This window comes from Buteo buteo, chromosome 8 (genome assembly GCF_964188355.1).
Source record: "Buteo buteo chromosome 8, bButBut1.hap1.1, whole genome shotgun sequence".
NCBI classification, from domain to species: domain Eukaryota; kingdom Metazoa; phylum Chordata; class Aves; order Accipitriformes; family Accipitridae; genus Buteo; species Buteo buteo.
This window is the reverse complement of record NC_134178.1, coordinates 1,137,412-1,160,748: the sequence shown is the minus strand read 5'-3', so window position 1 is coordinate 1,160,748 and position 23,337 is coordinate 1,137,412. Positions and strand designations below refer to the sequence as shown.

General features: G+C 41.0%; 1 protein-coding gene across 3 annotated transcripts in view; it reads left to right on the top strand.

Moving 5' to 3' along the window:
- SH3KBP1 (SH3 domain containing kinase binding protein 1) overlaps positions 1 to 23,337 on the top strand; it is a 222,247-nt gene that overhangs the window by 10,129 nt on the left and 188,781 nt on the right. For 2 of the 3 annotated variants that reach the window (XM_075033409.1, XM_075033408.1), the window contains exon 2: positions 15,981 to 16,138. In XM_075033409.1, the coding sequence (XP_074889510.1) occupies positions 15,981 to 16,138 (158 nt within the window). The remainder of the gene's footprint in view (positions 1 to 15,980; positions 16,139 to 23,337) is intronic. The other variant, XM_075033410.1, reaches the window with a different exon arrangement.

The window sequence follows — 23,337 nt, the reverse complement described above, 5'->3', positions numbered from 1 at the left end:
TATGCTTCTTTCCCCTTGTAAGTTGTGTTTTGTTGTTGGCTTGGGTTCATTTTGGTTGTTGTTTTTTTTTTTTTTTTGTGTGTGTGTGTGTGTGTGTTTAAAATAAATCTACATCACTCGTTCTCACCTGTTTCTAGGAAAGATGGTCTTCCCTGCCCCCCCGGTTCAGATACCTGATGCTCTGTCATCTTTTCTCATACAATTCCATCAAATTCATCTTTCCTTCTCTTTCCTCTGTCTTTCAAGTGCACTACTTCTCTTTTTAGGAAACCTTCCTATATACTTCACTTACACAGTCTCAAAACTCCCTATATTAAGATGCAAAGATCTACAAAATTTTGAAGACAATCTGGTGTGGAATACAGCAAATTGTGGGTGGTCCTTTATGAATTTTGCCTCAGAATTAGGGAAACAAGAAGCCTTGAGCTGGTATCCCATAAACACCACGTCAGGAAGGAGAGGGACTGTATTTTAGAGACTATTGCTTTAGTCCGCTGAGTTTTTTCAGAGTCTGAATTGGTACCCTGGAAGTTAAATGCTGATGTGTGTGTTGCACATTGTGTTTTGCCAGCCACGTTTTTGATATTTTCTGATGGAAGAGTGGTGCCTTTGGTGTGTGGAGAAGAACAAGTTGTGGAAGTTGGCAAAGCCAAATGCTGAAGTTCCAATGTTTTTTAATTCGGAGAACTTAAAAGCAGGATGTTGCTATTTCAAGTAGTATTTCAGTTCCTGTCTGTTCAAGTCTGTCAGTGTCTCTCTCAAGAACCAAAACCAAGGAGCTGATGTAAATGCAACCTTACAAAGCAGAGATCTTAAATGCAAGGAATGCTCTCTCTTTGCCTCTCTAGACCATCTGGAATGTAGCATTAGTTTTGGCTTCTGATTTCTTTAGCTCCAAGAGCTTGGATCATTGGAAACCAGGGAAGGTCATTAGAAGATTTTTCAAATGGATGGAGCCCAGGAACATTTTCCTTAGATGAGGGAGGAGTAGAGCTTTCTGCTTAGCCTTGGAAGAAGTGGTCAAGGCAGATAACATTCAGTGACAGCATTATTTCTGTCCTCTCTAGTTCTCTTGGTTGTATGGTTTTAAACTGCAGGCTGCCTCTTGGATGCCATAGAATGATTCTGTGCCAGCATCTGAGGAGGTTCTACTCATCTTGAGTAGAATTTGTCGTCTTGTCGCTTCCTTGTCCACACGCTTTGTTCTGTTCCAGACAGTACCAGTGTTGGTAACTGGGGGCGGATGGGAGGAGGAGGTATGTCAGAAGAATAATTACTTATAAAACAATAGGGTTCATTGCCTCTGTTGATGTTTACTTGGGTTCCACAGAGCTCCATCCTGCTGCTTCCTCCCCTTTCTCCCCACATCCTCAATGCAGCAATGGGCTCTTCTGTCTAAATGCTGACTATTGTTTGTGCTTGCGCTCCATACGCAGCTCTGCGGAGCGTTCACATTCAACCAGCACACAGTGGCTCAAATTCCCTGTTGGAGCAGTGCTGTCATCGGGTCACAAGCTGGTCTTGCTCGCAATGAAAGTCAGTGGCAAACTTTCAGATGTACTTGTTTGGCTTACAGCAGTTTTTGCTTTCAGGATTGTTCTTCTAAGGAGGAGCTCTGTGTAGTATCTCCTTTTTGGATGTTTATTCTCGTCATAAATGTTAAGGAAGATCTCTTGGAAGTGAGAGTGAGTGTTTCTTCAGGTGGAGACTTCTTGAGTGCTTTAACCTGCTGCCAGAGATACCTGTTAGAAGAGCTGTGTCTTCCTGTGTGAAACCTCTGCTTTCTGAAAGGCTTTGCTGTGTTCAAAATCCAGAAGATTTCTCTTAGGAGAAAATGAAAATAAAAAAATATTAATGGAAGTGCCTCCTTGCCCAGGCCTAATTGACACATGAGATTTTGAAAAGCACTGTGAAAGCAAGACAGAGAAGCTAATGGCTGTCATGTGGGAACATTTTTGTTCATAAGAGCAAAAAAAAGTATGTTAGTTTGTGAATTCCATTTATTGTGACATCCAGAAGAAATTACCTGCAGAAACTGATTTGAGCTGAGAAAAGAGAGGCATTAAACATACCATTTAAAACTTATTTCTCCAGAACTGCATCCTGAATTCTAAAATTGAAATTTGAAAGCTTTTTAATGCACAGAGTCAACACATGTTATCTGATATGATAGTTAAGTTTATTTGCCCAAAGGTTGTCTGGAACTTGTGAATCTTTATATGTAGTAATTTCTGTTTCTAAAACAGCATTTTTTTTCCCAGCACTATTGCTCTTACCACAGTTTGAAGGAGAATAAAAGAATCTGATGTAAAAAACCCAAGTTGCTAAGGATTATGAGCAGCGGTCTTATGAGACTTCTTTATTAATCAAGAAAAAATATGATGTTGGTGGGTGATAAAGGTGTTATTTTAATCAAATGTGTCCTTCCTCCTAACACTCCTACCCTACCTTCCATTGTTGCTCACATAATTGAGCAAGTTAGGGTTTGTTTTTTAACAGCTTAGGTGATTTTGGGCTATTTTTCAGTATGATCTAAAGGTTAGTGGAGATGGTTTAATGCCGGCATGTAAATCTTTTATTGGACCATAGTGGTGAAATGCAAATTACCTGTGGTCTGAACTCTTGCTCTTGGAGCTATGAGCCCCAGCACACACATAGCTTTTGTAACTCCTGTAATGCCTGACAATCTGTTGTGTGTGCAAACACGATAGTAAGTGTCCTTTCATTTGGCTTATAAATTACAAAACTGCTGAGGGGTTCCATACTGGCCCTGACCTGCCTCTGAATGCAAAGTTTTGTAGAATGAAATGCTTGGATTTATGTAGAAGAGGGCTAGAATAAAAAAAGAAAAAAGCTGATTATTTCTCTTCTACATCAAGTCCAGGTTCTCACTGTTGTACAACACATCTCTTCGTGACAGTTTCTAAGTCATCAGTTAAAACATGGCACTGGTTTGTAGTCTTAAGGTTTGATGGGTCGAATCACAAGAGCTGCTGCCAGGCTAAATGTTTTGCAGCTGCTGTCTTAAAAATAATAGAATTCCATGAAACTGAGGGAAAACAACAGAGCTTTGAAATTATTGTAGGACACCATGTTTGTCTGCAGCTGGCATTACACAGCGAAGAGCTGTAACACAGTCCAAGGATCTTGGCTGTATCTTCTTGCAGAAATTACCACTTCCAACAGCAGGAATACCACAACAGGATGTATCTGTGCGCCACTTCTCAGTCTAGTTACTTGATGTAAACCCATTTTTATCAGTACTTCAAGCAAATGTGGCTAAGATGCAGAGTAGTATGTCCTATTCTCCCCATCGTCCTCCTGTGCAAAAGGGTTACTACTTTTGGCAAAGATGGTGGTGATAGTAACAGCTTAGGCATCTATAGTGAAAACCTCCAAGCTCATCTGAGATCGTATTCATAACTACGCTCATGCTTCTAGTCTGGTTTTAATGAGACTAGGTGAATGTTACTGCTGTAGAAGTTCTGAAGTTTTAATGATTAAACGCTATGCAGTACACAATATGAAGATTGTGAACAAATCGTTGACCACAACCTCTTCTCATGTCCCTGGGAGTTAAATGATGGTACATCATATCACTGAAAAGGTAATTGTTCCCTGGCTTTCCATTTTTTTTATTTATTTGACCTTCCACCTCAGTGCCTATCCATCAAAATCTACAAACGTTATCAAGGCAGCTTGGGGACTAGAATCATGTGGCAGTTATACTGGACTAGTACTTCTGAGTAATCTTCAACAGCAGTTACTTTCACAGCATCAGCTTTTCTATCCTGCTTCCTTTTTTTGTTGATACATTCATTCGGTAGCAATTCTTATGAATTTAGCTAAATGGTAATTTTATATATAGTTTTAGCTATATTTAGCTGTAAGTAATCTTCTTCCTTTTTGCTCTGAAGAAGTAACTAATATCCTTCCTAGCTTCTCAGTTGTCTGAGAATGTGATTTAGAAACTGCAAAAGTAGCATTACTTACAAGTTTTTATGAATATATATAGTTTGTCAAATGGGAATTATTTGTCTTTGCTTAACTTAAGTTACAGTCCTCTTCTCCTTTCCTATTTATTTCAGTAATGGGTATAAACCTTTATACTTTTCAGAACTTTGAATTATTTTTATGGATTTTGGTGGAGGCAGGAACTCATGTTAAGATGATGTTAAATGTTTCCCTCTGAATCTAATGTCTTCCATGTCTTCTGGATGGCTTCGTGTGTGCATTAGTATCTGAGGGGAAGAACAATGTTAGAACAAGTGAACCAACTCTCAAGACAGTTTTGCCTCTAAGAGGCACTGTATTACTGCAGTTACAGGTTAACGCAATGCGCATCGTCTATGAACTTGATGACCATGTGAATCAAAAGTGAGTTTGTTTGTGAATGTTGTATACTGGCAGCATCTACTGTAGTTGAGAGGTACTTTGGTTGATAGAACCAATGAATTACAGTAAAATTAATCTCTTTCAGTAGCAACAGTCTTGATTCTAGCAGTTTGTTGTCTGAGGCAGAAGGACCGCTTTGCCCTGCAGGAAGAGATTGATTAATTCATGGAATACAAGTGCTTCCTAGACGGCTAGTCACATGAATGCCGAATATTATCTATGCAATCTCCTTCTTTCAAAAGGGTTAAGGAGACTTGGCCCAATAAAATCTAACATGTATTGTTGGATCCAAAGTGGCATATAAGGGAGCCTTTGGGAATACAGATATAACTGCTGCCATTTAGAACTACCACAATGATCTTTTCTTTCCTTGCTTACTCCATAGTTGTGTGAACATCTCTGATGACCAGATGTGCTTTGGCATATTGTTTATAACGTTTGTATCAGAGATAGGAGTGTGATATAATAAATTCAGTGAGAGGCAACTACTGTGATAGGCCTAAGAAAAGCTTAACAAATTCATAACGTTTATTGGAAGTACCTGCCTGAAGTTGTTTACCACAGAATTGCTATGACATGCGTATTTTATATGGAAACACCCCACGTATATACAGAAATACAAATGCACTGACTTCCTGTTCTTCTTTACCTAACTGTAAATGCAAGATTTTTGTGATAAATTGTGGTCATACCAAATGCCTCAGCTGGAATATAAAGTATTTCTTGTCCTGCTGGGCGAATTCCACTAGAATAACTTGGTGTTTGTGTTTTTTAAAAGCTGGAACCAAGCATACCGATCCCCCTTTGAAAACCAGAAAACTAGCTCTCCTCTTTTCCTGGAGGACAGCTCGGGCGTTATGTCAGCTGGAGTGGCTTCAGCTCTGCTGCTGCCCAGAGAAGAGTCACGTCAGGACAGCCCTAGGCCAAGCGTTCACTCTGTCCTCCAAATTAGGTTTGGGTTGGGGTCCTCTGCACAGCTCCTCTGTTTCTGTGCCTGCGTGTGTGCGTACGTGTGAATGCTTCCCATCTGTCCTAAGTGCTCCGTGGCTGCCTACTGGGTTTCCAACGAGTGTGCAAGTTGGGTGGAGAGCGTTTGTGGCCTGTGGGAGGGACTGGGACCATAACATAAAGAGGTCCACGTGCAGTATGACTTCGGTCGCCCCTTCTGTGACAGCACTGCTCTTTGCCAGAGTGATTCAGTGAAGATACTATTCTAGGACTGTGACCTTTAGCTCCCCCCCATTGTTTTCGAAAGGGAAATAGGAAAATATAATGTAAACTGAAAGCTGTTGTCTTAGCAGAGGAGCTGCTGTTTATCATGTACCATGGATTTAACCTCTTGAAGATTGAATAGTACAGGTTTCCCTTCTGCTACTGGTTTCTCCTCCCTCTTGAGCTTTTCTTTTTCATGAAGCTGAATCCTTGCAAATAATTTTAACAGAGAGTATTATTCCTGATAGTAAGTGTTGCAAAAAGGAAAAAATGTTTTAAAATGAAGAAAATTTGGAATTAATTTTTCAAGAAAACTATGGTTCTTCAATAATTGCATGCAATCAAGCAGATACAAAATGTTTAAGTTATTTTTTTCTGCCACAGATGTGCTACAAAACTAAGAGCTTATGCTTTCTTAAAAATCCCAGTTGCAATCTACATTTAAACTGTAAAGTTAGTGGTTTATTATTATTATTTCAGTGGTTTTTGTGTGCCTTTCAGAGGTAGTACACAGCAATGGGCATTTCCATTTTGGTAGAGTGATGCCTCAAAGGGCTGTTCAGTGGCTCCTTCATCTAGAATTATAAAGTGTGAGGACATTGAGAGAGTTGAGTCCTTACAAACTACAGATGATTTTGTTCTGTGGTAGAAGAGCACTGTTTGAACTCTTCCTCCTTCCCAGATGCTAACAAGCATTTAGTTATAATCATCATAGAGAAGTTATAGCACGATGCCTGCAATAGCTGTGATGGTTTTGGATAGGAAGGACTTTTGGAGCCCCAGATGGGCATTCAGTGGTTACACCAGTGCATTAGCCTTTCATCAGTGCTGTGCCAACTGTAGTAAATCCTGCCAGACCATATGTGAATCTATCTCCCTCCTCTTCCCTCAAACATATCTGTACCACAGCATCCCACGTGTGATCGGCCTGCCAGCTGCTCAGTGTTCCTAGAGTCCAGAAAACAATGGCCTTCTAGGTCATATTTGGTCTTCAGGCCTTCTGGCCCTCCAGGTCTAGGCTAGGAAACCAGCACTATTGAATGTAATGTAGTTTGGTGTTTGGTTTGGGTTTTTTTTGTTTGAGTTCAGAATGTAAGTCATGCTTTGTCATTTGGTCTAATAAAAGATACTGATTTTTTTTCCCTCCTGGTGGCTCCTAATGTTCTACTAAGAATTTTATTGCAACCTGTTGTACAGCAAAAATACTGATTAATTTTTTTTTTTTTGTAAACTATGCCCATAAGCACTAAAAAAAAGCATAGTATGTTCACCAGTTTTTACCTAGGTCTTTCAAACAGAACAGCACATTTGAAGTAAGACCTCGTCTAGCAAGTTTTGAGGCAGGTGGAATTTGATGGCCAGATTGTTAACCTGTTATAAAATGTACTTATAGTGAAAATGTTGATAAACTATTAAGTATTTGCTACCAAATGAATCTTTGTAACTGTTTTATAAGGGAAATATGGTATAACAGAAAGGCAACCCATTCCAACTTCTTGATTAATAGGTTTTGATAATTGGATCAATTTACTGTAGGTGGTAGAGAACATGAAGCCTACTGTAGTCACTGAGACCTTCCTGTAGAGGCTTATGCAGAGTGTGACATAAGAGTAGGACTGTTATGTGATGCCTGTCCATGCTGTTAAGTCTTTGTTACTTCTGAACGGTTATCTTTATGCAAAAGAGAAAAGCTCTGTTGCACTCTCTTCTCTGGACATGTAATTTGAACTTTAAATTAAAGCTTTAGTGTAGAAGATTTGAAGGTAGTTTGTCTAGTTTCAGTTCTGGTTTTTTTGGGGTAAGCCAATGCAACATGCGTGTTTATTGTTCACATGAAGCTGAGTGACTAACAAAAGTGAAAACATAAAACTTAGAGTGGAGAAGCTATTAACTCTTTGACTGCCATGTCTAACTGTATATACTAGTTTTAAGGTCTGCTTTTGTGTGTGAAACCGCGCTGCTGCAGAAGGTGGTGTTGCCATATGGATGCTGTTACTTGGGTGGAATAGTGCCAAAGACGTTAGTAACATTTCCATTGTGCCTACACGCTTCAGATGTCACCAGGAGCTGATTTAATAACATAGTTTTTGTTGCACAGTAGCAAATCTTTGTTTCTTTTCTTGATTCATTTCTTGCTTGGAAAGACACTGTGTACAGTAATTGAAAATAGCATAAACTGAGACACTTCTGTCTTTAAATATTGGTGGCATTATTAAAGAAATGCTTATTCTGACTAGGTCAGTTTTAAGAGATTAGATTTTACTTGTAATTTAAAATGTGGCAAGGAATCAAACTAATCAATAGGAAAAAATGTTTATAATTGTCAACAAGATAATTTCTTGTGTATATGTAAGACTAATTTGGGGAATGAAAGGTGGGAACAGTTGAAGTTTTAATCAACAGTTTTTTTCCCAGATATGCTTATTTTAAATATAGCTGAGAGGTTACATTTCAATTCCTGGTTCATACCATTAACATTTCAAATTTTATATTTTAAACCCAAACTACTAAGCATTAAATTAAAAAAGTCTTTGTCCCTGACATTGCAGTAATGAGTTGTACTGTGCCAGTCTCCAGCAGGGTTGGTAATAACTAGCTTTGATTGTGTTTCATGAGTTTTTATGTTACAATTTGGATTGATGGTAATATAAGGCTGGGAACAGCTGATTGTGTTGGCATGAGAATGAACATTGCCCTTTTAGATAAAAATAAGTTGAATAGCTTTTGATATTGGATTTTATTCTTAACATGAAAAATGCCTTCTTCCAACAGAAAGAGTCTAATAGCTAGTGTTTGCAAGCTGGGGCATGTTTGACCTTCAGGCATCATGGGTTACAATATTTTGAAGAAAAATGCACCAAAAAGAGAAGCCAGATCTGTTTGCCCCAATTTTCCCCGTTTTATTTTGCTTTTGGCTGAAAAGGGATTTGGGTTTTGGCTGTTAATGTAACAAGCTGTTTACCTTGGCAGAGCTGGGCCTAAGACCAGCCTTTGTTGGTTAACAAATAAAATTGGTTTGAGCTCACTGTCCATGGAGTGTTTTCTCGCATCATAAAGCATTGTGCAAACTGGGACACTGTTTTAGTCCAGTTCCTGAGGTGAAATCCCGCACAGAACTTCCGGAATGAGGTATGTTGTACTTGCAGATGTGGAGCAAAACTCAGATCTGCTTTTTTCTAGCGTATGTGGATCAGGGTTGTCTCTAGTATCAGTCCAGCTTCCATGAAAATGAGGTTGATTTAAAAATTGCAACTGGATGGACCTATAAATTATAAAGCACTTTTAGACTGTTCTATGCTCTGCAAGCTTCAGTAGTGTGATAAATGAGAATTTTGAGTGATCTCAGAAGTGCGTTCCCATCAGTTTGTCACAAATCTGCACATTTGTTAGGTGTGCTTATTCCTCTTTCCAAACTTGCTCTTGGTTTCCTTTGAAGAGTTTATAAACATCTTGATTGTGTGGTCCATTTTTGGTGACTTATGTGTCTCTGACAGCTTACACAGACTTACGTTATAGTAATCAAATTCTCTGAGAGGAGACAGCTTTTAAAAATATTTATGTGTGTTTTTTTAATAAGTGGAAACTTACAGACAGGGAAGACCCTGCACAGTAAAGGGTTTTTCTGTTTGTTTAATCAAACTTGCACTAAAACAGAGGTGGTTTAACAGCTGCAGCTGCCTGTATGTGAATTGGTGCAAGGCAGACAAACTTCAGGGAGGTAACTCCAGTGCCTCCAGCCTACCCAAGCAGCTGTAGAGTCAACTCAACAGCCCTGTCCAACCTTTTGGTCTCTCCTCATAAGAGAGAGAACATAATAAGAAAACAAAACTGTCAAGAATCATGTCAGTTCTACAACCATCTACAGCCTTCTTAGGGAAAAACTGCAAGCACAGCAACAGGCACTTAGAAGTCTTTTAAAACATAGGACTTAGCATGAGAGTTGTTTGCCTTCCTTCAGTATGTCTTGCTGCAGTCTGAATGTTGAGGAGTGTTTGAAGAATCAGCAGGTGGAGCCAGCCCGAATCCCTCCTCCATTGCCATCTCCCCCTTACAGGTCTCTAACCACCTCCTGGTTGCTTAGGGAGAACTCAGAGCAAAGCAGTATGTAATTGCATCCACAGCAAAATGGGAATAGGATTTAAAAGCTTCCTAAGTAGGGAGGAGAAATAACTTGGCATGTACAAAAAGCAATGTGTAAGCTTTGAGTCCTGAGAGCAAGTGCATCCTCATAGGCTGCTTAAAAATGAAGGATACAGGGCCTTGCTCTCAAAAGATCTTTCCTGGGGTTCAACCAAATTGGAAATACCCTGCTAAATACTCTGAATTTTGCTTTTTTTTGAGCCTGAGTGCTGTTGTGTTCTGTGGAGACAGGAATTTTCATTGGTGTGAGACTTGTAGTGTGTATACCTTGGTGTCGCGGCCTGAATCCAGTAGTCTTTGGAGAGCTATCATGTAAATACAACTTCTGAACCAATTTTAGTGGTTACTCTAGGGTAAAGTATGCATATGTGGATAATAACAGTGCTATTTTGGGGGGCTTTAGTTCATATTTTAGAAATATGTCTCCTTTTTTTTTTGGTATTTTCCCTAACTGGAATGGTTAGTTCAAGTTCAACAGATTCTCTGGTTTGTGAAGCACTTGGCACCGAAGGGGTCCAGAGACTCCGCCAAAGGTGGCATGGCATGGCTCGGTAGTTGTGGTGGTATGCTGCGGGGCAGCTAGGTCTGTTTGAAAATTGGTTGGATGGTTGAGCTCAAAGGGTTGGGCTTTCCAGATCTTCTCCAAGTCCCTGAGGCTTCAAGAGCCCAAACCCCCAACTTTCCTGAATGAAGGGCAGACAGAGTCTGTGCCTCTTGGAGTGGGATTGGAGACACCCAGAATGGCAAGTCTGGAAGCCTGAAGTTTATAACATCTGACACTGGGAGGAAGGCTCCTGCTTCACCTTGAGATCTGCAGTTACAGAACAGATTCATTGCTCTCATAGGTGCTGTGGGCCTGCATGCTCCATCTAGTGAAGCACGCAAGCTGGCTAAATCTGAGCCATGCAGGAGCACCAGGAAAAAATGGCAAGTGGTAATAGCAGGGAAATTCCCTGCTGTGGGGGGTGGAGACCCCGATCTGCTGACCTGACCTGTCATCTAGGGAGGCTCATTGCTTGCCAGGGGCTTGGATCTGGAACGTCGTGGAAAGACTGCCAAGGCTTGTCTGGCCCTCAGACTGCTATCCCCTGCTGCTCTTCCATGTAGGCTTCAATCATATTGCCAGGAGTGGTCTGGAAAGTATCAGTTGTGACTATGTGCCTCTAGGGTGATGGTCAAGGACACGGGAGCCTGGGTGGTTTTCTCATTGATCCTTATGGTGAGAGGGAAGGGTGTGAGGGTGAGTGGACAGATCCTGTGGGTAACAGCTGGTTGCATAGCTGGTGTCAGCAGCAGAGTTTTCGTTTTATGATCATGAGACCGTCTTTGAGGATTGCTTGGAAAAGATGGGATCTGCCTAAGTAGGGCAAAAGTATCTTTGCTAACAGGCTGGCAAACAAGGTGAGGAGAGCTTGGAAATAGTAATGATGGGGGAGGGAGAGGTTGACCAACAATCTTATGAGGAAGCAGTGGACCGGGTTGGCAAACAAAAAAAAGGCAGGATTGCAACCCTGGACTTGAAGAGGGAAGACTTTGGCCTGTTCAGGGCTCTGCTTGGAAGAATCCCACTGGAGACAGTTGTGGAGAAAAGAGGGATCCAGGTGAGCTGGTTGGTTTTCAGAGATCACCTTCTCCAAGCTCAATAGTGGTCCATCTGACAAGCAGGAAAACCAGCAGAGGTGGTAGGATGCCTTCACGAATGAAGAAGGAGCTCCTGACAAAAATCAAATGTAAAGAGTACAGGAGGTGACAGCAGGGAGAAGTGACCTGGGAAAAAGGTAGAGAGAATGTCTGTGTGTGCAGCGATGGGGTTAGGAAAGCCAAAGCCCACCTGGAGTTGAATGTGGTGAGGGATGTTGTGGGTTAACCCCAGTGGGCAGCTCAGCCGCACACAGCTGATGGCTCACTCCCGCACAGAGGGATGGAGAAGAGAATTGAAAGGGTAAAAGTGAGAAAACTTGTGGGTTGAGATAGACAGTTTAATAGGCAAAGCAAATGCTGCACGTGCAACCAAAGCAAAATAAGAAATTAATTCTCTATTCTCCATTAGCAGGCAGGTGTTCAGCCATCTCCAGGAAAGCAGGGCTTCATCAAACGTATCGGTGACTTAGGAAGACAAACACCATAACTCCAAATGTACCCCTTTCCTCCCCCAGCTTTATACGCTGAGCATGACATCATATGGTCTGGAATAGCCCTTGGGTCAGTTGGGGTCAGCATTCCCAGCTATGTCCCCTCCAGCTTCTTATGCACCCCCAGCCTACTTGCTGTTGGGGCACCGTGACAAACAGCAAAGACCTTGAGGCTGTGTAAGCACCCTTCAGCAACAGCTAAAACATCCGGGTGTTATCAACACTGTTTTGGTCACAAATACAAAACATAGCACTATGCAAGCTGCTATGAAGAAAATTACCTTTATCCCAGCCAAAATCAGTACAGATGTGAAAGGCAACAACAAAGGTTTTTATGGGTGCATGAGCAGCAAGAGGAAGACTAGGAAAAGCGTGGGCCTCCTGCTGAATGGGAATGAGGGCCTGTCACAGAGGTACTTAATGCTTTACTCACATCAGTCTTTAATAGTAATACTGGCCTTCAGCCATCCCAGGCCCCTGAAACCAGTAGGAAAGTCCAGGGCAAGGCAGACCTACCCTCAGGGGAGGAGAATCAGGTTAGGGAATATTTAAACAAACTGGACATGTGCTAGGCCATGGCCCTGTTGGGGTATGGGCCGAGGGAGGTAACTGATATTCAGAGGCCACTCTTGATAGTCTTCGAAAGGTCATTGTGATTGGGAGAGTTTCCTTAAGACTGGAAGAAAGCAAATGTAACTCCTGTCTTCAGCGAGAGCAAGAAGCCTTCTTTTTGCTGAGAACTACGGGCTGGTCAGCCTCGTGTTGACCCCTTGGAAGGTGATGGAACTAATAATCCTGGAAGCCATTTCCAAACACATGAAAGAGAAGCAGCTGGTTGGGAGTAGTCAGCATGGATTTATGAAGGGGCAGTCATGTCTGACCAATCTGTTAGCCTTCTGCAATGAGATGGCTGACTTGGTGGAGGAGGGGAGGGCAGTGGACGCTGTTTATGTTGACTTCAGCAGAGCTTTTGATGCTGTCTGCCATGTCATGCTCACTGACAGACTGATGAAGGTAAATGGACAATGAGGTGGATTGAAAAGTGGCTGAAGTGCCAGGCTCAAAGGGTTGTGATCGGCAGCATGAGGTCCAGCTGAAGGCCGGTTGCTGGCAATGTGCCGCAGGGGCGGATGATGGGACTGACGCTACTCAGCCTCTTTGCTAACGACCTGGACGACAGGGCAGAGTGGACGCTCAGCAATTTGGCAGGTGATGCAAAACTGGAAGGGTATTTGACACGCTAGAGGGTCGTGCTGCCATTCAGAGAGGCCTCAGCAGTCTGGAGAAGTGGGCTGACAGGATCTTCATGAACACAGAGAAGTGCCAAGTCCTGCACGTGGAGAGGAATAACCCGCGGTTGAGTGGCTGGCAAGCAGCTTTGGCGAGAAGGACCCCAGGGATCCTGGTGGACACCAGGTAGACCCTGAGGCAGCAACGTGTGCTTGCGGCAAAGGCAGCTCCTAGCTTGGCGGGCTGCGTTAGGCGAAGGATTGGCAGGAGGCAGGTGGAGGGAGGTGATCCTTCTCCTCTTCTCCTTTCTGGTGAGGCGCATGTGGAGCGCTGTGTCCCGTTCTGGGTTCTCCCATACGAGAGAGAGATGGAGATACTGGAGCAAGTCCAGTGAAGGGCCATGAAGAGGGTTGAGGGGTTGGGGTATGTGACACCTGAGGAGAGTCTGAGCGAGATGGGACTGTTTAGGCTGGAGAAGAGAAGGCTCGGGGTGGTGTTATCAGTGTGTCTGAATACGTGCTGTGGTGGAGTAAAGAAAGCAGAGCCAGACTCCTCTTGGCAGTAGACAGTGAAAGGAGGAGAGGCAACAGGCACAAAGTGAAATCCAGGACAATCCATTTCAACATAAGAAAACCTTCTTAATCTTAAGGGTGATCAAACACTGGAATTTCCATCCTTTGTGATATTAAAAATCTGCTGTATAAGGCCCTGAGCAATCTGTGCTTATCTATCTCTGCTTTGAATAATGGGGTTTGGTCTACAAAGGTGCCTTCTGACCTCAAATTTTGTGTGATTTGGGTAGTGGTTGTAGTCTACTTGCAAGCTGATAGTAAATGGAGTAGCACCAGGGGCTGTCCTGGGATCTCTTCTGTTTAACATCTCTATCAATTACTGGAGAGGGCAGTGGAGTGCACTCTTCCTCAAGTCTGTGGTTGGTACAAATTGGTAGGATAGTTCATGTGCTAAAGAGTGGGGGGACCTGAGGCTAGAGGAACTCTGATTGTCTAGGTTGGGGAAGAGAAAATGGGAGGTCCTAACAGCAGCCTTACAATACCTACACGGAGGTTAATCAAGAAGATGTAGTCAGGCTCTTCACAGCAGTGCATGGTGGGAGAAGACCAATGGGTGTAAATCAAAACAAGAAGGGTTCCAATGGATGGTAGAGAGAAAACTTTTTTCCCAGTCAAGCAGTGGAGCAGGTTCCCCTGCGCGCCCTACCTCTGTCCTTGGAGGTTTTGAAGACCCATGTGGGCAAAGCCCTGAGCAACCTGGTTTGACCTCAGAGCTGGTCCTGCTTTGAACAGGAAGCTAAGCTAGAGACCTGAGGTCCTCCTGGCCTGAATGAGTCTGATTTTTCAGTTAACTTTCAGAGGTAAATGTTTCAAGTTCTGTTTGCACGTCAGCTTGTAATGTGTGGGGCCACTCTTTCTCTTGCTTTTCATTATGTAGTTTAGCAGGCCTCTTGTGATCTAGTTTTATAATGGTTTTGGGCTTCAAAGAAGAAGCAATAGATGAATATTATCAGCCATAGCCTTCTGTTTGGGATGTATCCGAAAGTCAGAACACCCTGTTAGCTATGACTTGCAGGCTCTGGGGGAGGGAGGGAGATGTTCAGCATTGTGACTGTGTGACTGACATTTTGGGGGTGGAGAGGAATAACTCTGCTTTCCTGTCAGCTTAATTCGATTTAGTTTGCAGGGCTTGTTATTTAGGCAGAACCTTTTTGCTGTTTGTGGTGTAATGGTTAGCTTTGCTCCGTGAGCTGTATTGCCTGTTTGCAGGCCGCATCTTGCAGGTTTTACATAGCACCGTCATTTCTGCAGAAAGCAGATGCCTATTACTAGTTCCCGTTTTGTTGTTTCGATGGTTGAAGTGCTAAGTGTTTGGTGGAACATCCTGGGGCATGATTTTCCACTGAAGAAAACAGGAGTAAGGCTTTATAAATATGGCTATCCTTGACATTGCTAATCTGGCTTCTCCTAGTAGATATTTGATGAACCACTAAATATAACTATGGCTTCCATATTTGAATACCCCAGGTCTATTATTTTTGTTTCTCCAAGAATTTTTCTATCTTTATGACTTCCTTAATTCTCTACAGAGACTTTGTTGTGTGTATGGTTTCAAGGGATGGGGAGTCCTCCCAGGTAAAGACAAAGATACACCATATAATGGTAGCAAGCTTATAATGCACCTCTGCCTGATAACAGACATTCAGAGCAGTAGGAGTGTTTTATCTTCAGATCCTCTGATGCATAATCTCAAGTGAAAGTAAATTTTTCTCCCTTTGGTGAAACCCCGCAAGAACATGTTCATGCAGCAAAGCTTTGCATTTCTGTATAAACAGCAGTGAAACTCAGCGTGATGCAAAAATACTTGTTAAATACTCTTTAGATTAATAGTGATTTATTTAGCAAAGTAGGTGCAGTGGCTTGGGATGCTTATGAATTTGAGAACCTTTCCAGAAATAAAGTGCCTTCGAAGTCCTATGAACAAAAGTTAAACGTTGTCCAAGAAATAAAAATAAACTTTGTAATGCTGCTGGAGTAGATACTGCTGAAACATCACAAATTGATTTCCTTTAATCAGTAAAGAAAAATGGATGCCATTTGTTGCCTCAACCATGATGGGCATTCCTGTGGGTTTTCTTTTTTTTCTTTTTTTTTTTTTTTTTTCCTTTGGCCTCTCTCTTAGTAGTTTCCCACAAACTGTTACCATTACATGTTGCCTATTTGATATGCTCTCTTGGTTAAGCTGTATATATTACTGTCACTGAAAATATATAACTGGATTGCTGTTTTCTTATTCCTTTCAAGGGCATGGAGACTTAAATGTAGTCAATAACTGTGCATATGTGTGTTTGTCTTTTAGTGGAGGCGATAGTGGAGTTTGACTACAAAGCTCAACATGATGATGAGCTGACGATCACTGTAGGTGACATAATCACCAATATCAAGAAAGATGATGGAGGCTGGTGGGAAGGACAGCTCAAAGGCAGAAGAGGTTTGTTCCCTGACAACTTTGTAAGAGTGAGTACAAAGTGGAACTGTTCTTGTGTTGTGTGTATATGTTTTGTGTACTGTGCTGTTGAGGCTAAATATCAGCCTTTATATCATAATCATATCCAAAACTATAATGTATTGCAATACAATGTTCTACTGAGACTATGTTACAAAGAAAAGATTACTTTCTTTGCAAAGACAATGTAGTTTTGATATCTTGAAAATAAAACTAGCTACCCATACATTTCTCTACCTTTCAGTGATTATGTTTGACTGTGTGGTCTGGGAGAAGAGTGATTATTCTATAACAACTTAACATGTCATGGCATTTGCAATATTTTCTCTCCTCTGTAACTGCTACTTCTTCTCCAGAGTGCTTTCTTAGGTTTTATAGAAGCTTATTGTGAATACTTACTCCTGGGTAAACTAGTTGAGAATAATTCAAGTGGATTTTTCCAAACGGTTGCCTATGAAAACTTAAAAATAACAAAACAAAAAAATTATTACTTTGTATTTCATGTAATGTACCAAATAACTTGCAGTAATACTGGTTTTAGGAAAGCCAATCAAAGTTTTAGAAATATATATCTTTTTTACTGGGCACCTGTGTGTGCGTGCATATGTCTGCACATATGAGACTTTTAGTACCTCTGGGCCTCCTTGAGTTGTCATTGCAGACCTAAGCTGTTAGTTTCTATAAACCTCCATAAACTTGATTTTCCGCTGTGGAAAAGAGAGCAAGAACTACAATAAATTAAATAAATAGGTTTTATGTTAATCTGTTACTACGGCTTCAGATGTTCTTCATGATTTTTCCCTTTCCAAGGGTATTAAGTAGCTTTTTTTTTTTTTCTTCTTCAAACTGTGGGAGCCTGTTGTTCATTTAGACGTATGCACATAATGAAGTAATTTCATTTTGCATCAATAATGCTGCACATGTCGAGGTAATTTGAGGAAGTCATTCAGTGGCAAACTTAGTGAGCCTGTAGCGGGAGGGGACATGGGAGCCTCAGGTGTTCCTGTGGGGGCAAACGTACTCATGTCCTAATCCTCATTCTTGTCATTGCCGAGAAGAAAGATCAGCTCTGTGTCTGTCAGGCGGCAATGATTAGGAGGAAGTATCGGCCTCAACGAGATGAAAGGGAGCGGAGGAGGAAAAGGGATACCCTGTTTCTTGTTAACCTCTGAAAATCTGTACATTGGGGTGGGGGGAGGAAACTATTTTGGGACTTGTGGATTTGATAATATTTTTCTGCTTGAACTCTGATGAACTGTGAAGTTCTGTGGGACAAAAGCAGACTTCCTCTAAGCTTTCTCCTGGCTGATGTTTGAAATCTGCTGCTGATTTTAGGAGGTGTTGGATTTAGTGTTCTAAATAAATGCGGCCTATGAATTTCTGTTATGAATATATCATAATCTAAGTATGAAGGTTTGCAAGTTCTTCCCCTTAGTACCTAATTTTTAAGGCCTCTTCTTTCCCAAATGACTTCAAACTGTGGCATCCTGTCACATAATTGAAATATAAATAGCTTTTTCTCAATAGAAAGTTCTAAACCAACAATAAATGGTTTGGATTTTGTGTTCTTGTAAAACATCCATACCTGGTCTTTGCTCCCCCCCCCCTTTTTTTTTTCCTTTAAGATCAACATCCAGGGCTGTTTTCTAAAGAACTAAAAACCACATTAAATTCTTCCTCATCCTCAACTTGAACGCAAAGTGAGTATGTTTTTCGTAGTTGAGCATTCCCTCTCTAAATTAGGTAATGTGGAGTGGAGGATACAAACTTTCTAAAAATACAGTTAGTGAACATCTTGAGTGAAAACCTTTATTTTTCTTCAGTTTTTCTTGTGTAAATCTCCTTCTATCCGGAGAGCTATATAAAATGTAACAGCAGTCCCAGGAGAAAACTTGTTGAGCATAATCATTCTGTCCACTACGATTATAAGTAATTGTAAACTTTCTCTTTCAGTTATGGAAAATTTTTTAACAAGGGCATGCAGAGTTGAGCTCACCAGCAATCAATTCATGCCCCATTGCTATTCTGTTGTGTCAGCAAGGTAATTGAGAGGCAAGCAAAAAGTGATGCTACAGATAAGTGGTGGAGTTGAATGCAACTCCAAATTCCCATTGCTTATCAGAATTGGTTGTAAGAGTAGTTACTTAAGAAAGTTACTTGGGAGGTGAAAATCACTAATGAAATTCTTGAGGTGCTTTGCATTCTACCTTCAAGTGGAGGGAATAATTTCTTATGGAAAAGAGCTTTTCCTTCCTGTGATTTGATTTTCTTTTGAATAAATTCATGATGACATTCCAAAGAAACTGTTGAGTTTTGCAAAAATTGATTGTTTGGGCTGAATCAAAATCACTGAATTAACACAGTAAAGAGGCCTGAGCGGTCTCTGTTAGCGTTTGTGCATAGATTCTGGAAGTGCAGTTTGAAGAGAAAAGAGTTTGGAGGAAAAGATGTACAAATCAGAAATGGAAAACTTAGAGAAATGCAATATACTGGAATATTTATGAAAAGGCATTAATATGAAGTGTTACTTAAGAAAATAATAAAAGAAAAAATTCAAGGGAATACTAGGTTGTGAATGTGGAAAAGACTTTTGGAGTTGCCTGTAGAAAAATTGGTTTTAAATTTCATGGAATAAATGCAAATTAGGAGACCATTGAAGAGGAGTTGTCTGAAGACAGATGTGAGAAAGAAAGAGGAAAGGGGAGGTAGTGATTATATGTATGCAGCACATGTGCAGTTATTTTTTTCAGGGGACTTTCACTGTGAAGTTGTATCAGAGGTACTTCCTGTTCTTGAATCTGCAAAACAACTGCTCTGAATTTTTTATATTTTTATACATACAGACACGAAAAAACACAGATTCATACCGTTCTTATGCTCTGCAATTCAATATGCAAGGTGTAACAGAAAAGGTATTTGAAATTTCTTTTCTCTTTCTGTTTTCACTGCCTCTTAGTCTGCAGCTAATGTCACTTGGAAGATTTTGTGGGAGAAATTTGTCTAAAGATAACAAAATTCTTTGGTCCCTCTTTAAGATCTAATTTACCTCTCTCAGCCTTTGTAGATATCTACTTTTGTTAGAGATACTGCTGCTGAATTTATCATAACAAATGTATGAAACGTGTATCTGGTTGTCGTCCTTTTCTGTTTTCTTTCAATTTTTCAGGTAGAGAAATAGAAGTATGAGTGGGGAATTACGTACTGTGTCTGGTTATCTGTTCTACTCAGTTATACAGTTGAAAAAGGGGATGTAGCAGGTGTGACTGCAGTGTTGTTCATTTGCGTGGTATAAAGTTGGTTTTCGATATCTTTCTAGCTTGAAAACTTCAACTTGAAATCTAAAATCCTTACTTTTATAACCAGAAAATAAAGTAAATGTGGATTATGTGTAGTACATTAGGGTTTTTTTTAAATGCCATTAGGAGACAGATGGGAAGCTTTTGATTTTTTTGTGGCCTTATTTTAACAAATTCCTTGTCTAACTATGCTCTGCAGTGTAAGACTGTAAGTGTGACAGCATCTGAGAGTTAGATTTTGCTGATAGCAGAGGAAGATGTAGAAAGCAGGAAACTGTGGTGCAGAGCCATGCTTGCTGGTTTTAATTTGCAAAGCCAATTCTATGTGGGATTTGATTGTGTTATACTGGTAAACTGAATTTACTGCATGTGAGAACCTTAAGGCTTGTCTGTACTCCAGAGGACTTGCCAATATTGCTAGCAGAATTGGGGAGGTAATTTTTTTTTAAAATTAGCAAGAAATGTAGTGGTATTTATTTTTGAAATTGTGGTGTCTAGCTTGGGTTTTAGAATCCATGAAACAGGACGGGGGCTTTGTGAAACTGTACTGCTGCCTCAGGTCAGAACAGCAACCTGGATTTCTTGTTATACAAGCAGAATACAATCTTTAACTGGCGCAAGTTAGTTGTAGGATGTTAGGGATGTTCATGCTGAATCATAGGTACACGGTGGAGATCCCTATCTGTTGCTTGTCATTTAATTTTCTTCTCTGTATGTTTTGGTTGTTTCTGATCTTCACAACCAGCCAGAGGTTGCAGGGGATTGTGAGTGAAACGCAGGGTGACTCCTTACTGAGACCCTTGTGCTTGTTACACGCCCCACACACCCCTACCTGTCCCTGTCAATAAAGCATAAATAAAGAAATTGACGCTTTCCTAAAACCTTTCATAAGACTGGCCTGTGCATATGCAGGGGCCCTTTACAGCTGTAGTTTGGCTCCTGGGAGGGAAAAGAGAATATTCCCCGTGTCCCAGAACACTTTGGTTCCTGCAATACTTTCCGCTTCCCCGGCCCTCCAGCTGCTGCTTGGTACCACTGCTGTTGCCCTTCCCTCCTGCTTTGCCACTGCGCTTCTCCGATACTGCTGTGCCTGCCTTTGCTTCAGGCCTTGTAAGTTCGTATTGCCTTCACTGCTCTCCTAAGTACTCTGAATACTATTAATTAAGTGACGTCTGGGCCAGCTTTGCCTAAGTAGGCACTTCTGAAAGTGACGGCATCTGCCGAGGCACTGAGGTTGTAGGCAGACTAGGGAAAGCAGCGTTATTTTTATCTGTACCTGAAAAGATAACTTGCTTTATGGGTCAGTGAATTATTACAGGGGTTTTTTACATACTTGGCAGGAATTTGCAATTCAATTACTGAGCTTTTTTTGTTGGAAATCTTACTAGAATACTGTCTACATATTTGTTCTTAGGAAGTGTTTTAGATTGTGGCATCCTAACTGTTATGTCCTCTTGGGAATGAGAGCCAAGAGTACTAGTTTCTTATTCCAGGTTCTGGGTATGGCCATTAAACTTGTTATCCTTGTGGTGAAATACAAGAGAATATAACTGGTGAAAGAAACTTTCAGATAGGTTTCATCATGTGAAAATGTTGTCTCCTTGAGCTTTTGTTTCTGTCAACAGCAGTTAAGGTTTTGTGAGGAGAAACATAGCGTCGCTGATATCGTATTTGTTATTGCTGCTGTTACTACTCTTACAATGGTGAAAGCAAAACTAGTGAAACGAAGTCTTTCTCCCTCTCCCAACCCATCTCCCCCACAAAGACACGGATCCACCGGGATGGTCTTCTACCAGTCAATAGTCTCTGACACAGCAGCATCGACTCCTCTAAGGGAACTCGGCACAGAGCAGCAGCAGCACTCTGGGCTGTCCTGGATGCCCAAGGCATGATTACAAATAACGTCGCGCCTCAACCTGTTCGTCCGGCTTCAGAGGAGGTGGGGGAGCTCCTGGTGAGGCGGCTGCCCTGGGTGTTTGGCCTGGAAGCGACGTGAGGCTCCCCGGCAGTGACAGAGGCTCTTGCCCGTTCCGTGTCGCAGGGAACTGGCGGTACTCTCAGCCGGATGGGAAGGGTGCCGTGCTTGTTGCGGTCGGCAGAATGGATCCCGTATGTTTGTCGCGGGGGCGAGTGTGGTGTTGGCTGTCCTGTGGTGATCAGATTGTTGGATGTGTTTTGGTGCTGGGTTTTGAGAGAGGGATTACTTTGGGGTGGGTGTGGGGTGTGGAACAGAGAGGAAAGAAGGGTTGCTGTTTGGGGCTGTCAGCTGTTGGGCGTTTTGTGGGAACCAGTGTGTGAACGTTTTATGAGCTATGCAAAAGTGAGAGGGTTTTCAATACGGGCAGCAGTCATGCAGTGGATGCATGGTAATGTCAAGCTTCAGTGTTAAGGTTTTTATTAGCTTTTAGTGACTAGTACTTTATATTGAAACAAGTTATTAGTGAAAAGTAACCTGAAAAGGCAGTGGCTTAATTGTAATTATGTATTGATAGAGCTGGTGAAAATTTAGCAGTTTGAAAAGAAAACGTATTGCTTTTCATTCTTTAATATGCATCATATTTGCTGGTGTTTAAAAAAAACATAAAAAGAAGTATTCTTATTTATGTACACATAATATTGGTTCACTGAGAGTTCAGTGTAGGTAGTACAAATTGATATACTTAGGAGACTCAATTATTTCCTCTTTTTGCTCAGGTTTGTCTTTTGCATTCTTAAGAAAATTTCAGTACAGTATTTCTATTTAAAATATGCTGTTGGTTAAATTGTAAATAAAAAAATTATAATTTTATGCTAAAAAGGAAGCTAAACACTACTTTTTTTTTTTTTTTCCCCCCTTCCTGAGGCTCCAAGCCTTGAGGAGGAGGAGAACCTAATCGGAGATTGAAACAAAGACCGAATGTGCTATCTAAAAGTTATATTTTCAATTATATAACTTCTTTGGAACTGTAATTTCATAATTCTTTAAAGCAGCTTCAATTTCTTCAGAATTTATTTATATGTTATTAGTTGGAACTGTGTGTTACACAGGGAAGTCACTGTGGCTTTGGCAATAGCCTCTTAAAGTAGTTCCCATAAGGATTTATAGAAATGGCAGGATTAGATGGTTGACAGCATTTCTCCGACCTAGTCCTAAAAGGTTGGGAGGCAAAGAGAACGTGTCCTGACCTTATGCTTTCTCTTCCCTGTTGTCGGTTTCTTTTTTTTTTTCTTCTTTTTTTTTTTTTTTCTGGCAACTTTCCAAGCTCCGGATGTTTTTATTTTCTCTGTAGCTTGTTTATGTGTGGGTGGGTATGTTATAGTAATCCACGTGTTTTGCTCTGATTAATTTTTACACTTGTTCTGGCAATTGTTTTACTGTTGTAGCAGGGTGCTGTGAGAAACTCTTCTCTGTAGGTAAAATCTGTAGAGGTGCTTAGCAGCATTTGCATACAAATGTCTTGCAGAACATACTTCTACAGTTTTGAATTTACAGAGTACAGCTGTGTATCTGATTTTTCCCAACAGGACCAAAACCCTTGTTAGAATTCTTAAAACAGTAACAGAAAGCCCAAGGTACTAGAAACTGAATTGCAGTTCAGTCCCACTGCTGCTTGAAGCCAACATGAGAGTACTTGTTGGTATTTCCACCTTTCTTGCAATTTAATTATATAGCCCTGAGATGGATTCCCTCAACTTTAGGAAACTTTGTCTGATTCTGATGCTTTTAATGTTTGTTTGCAAAAAAAGGGTATAAGAGAAAGAGTATTCTGGATGCCTGTGGTGTAACTACAGCATTTAATAATCGTAATTGTGAAGGGTTGTGCTTGCATTCAAGCTTAGTCTGCCAAATATTCCATTTACTCCATTACAATGATACAATCTGTATCCGGACTACATCTGATTGTCTTTCAGTTTGTATTACTTAAATGTTAAGT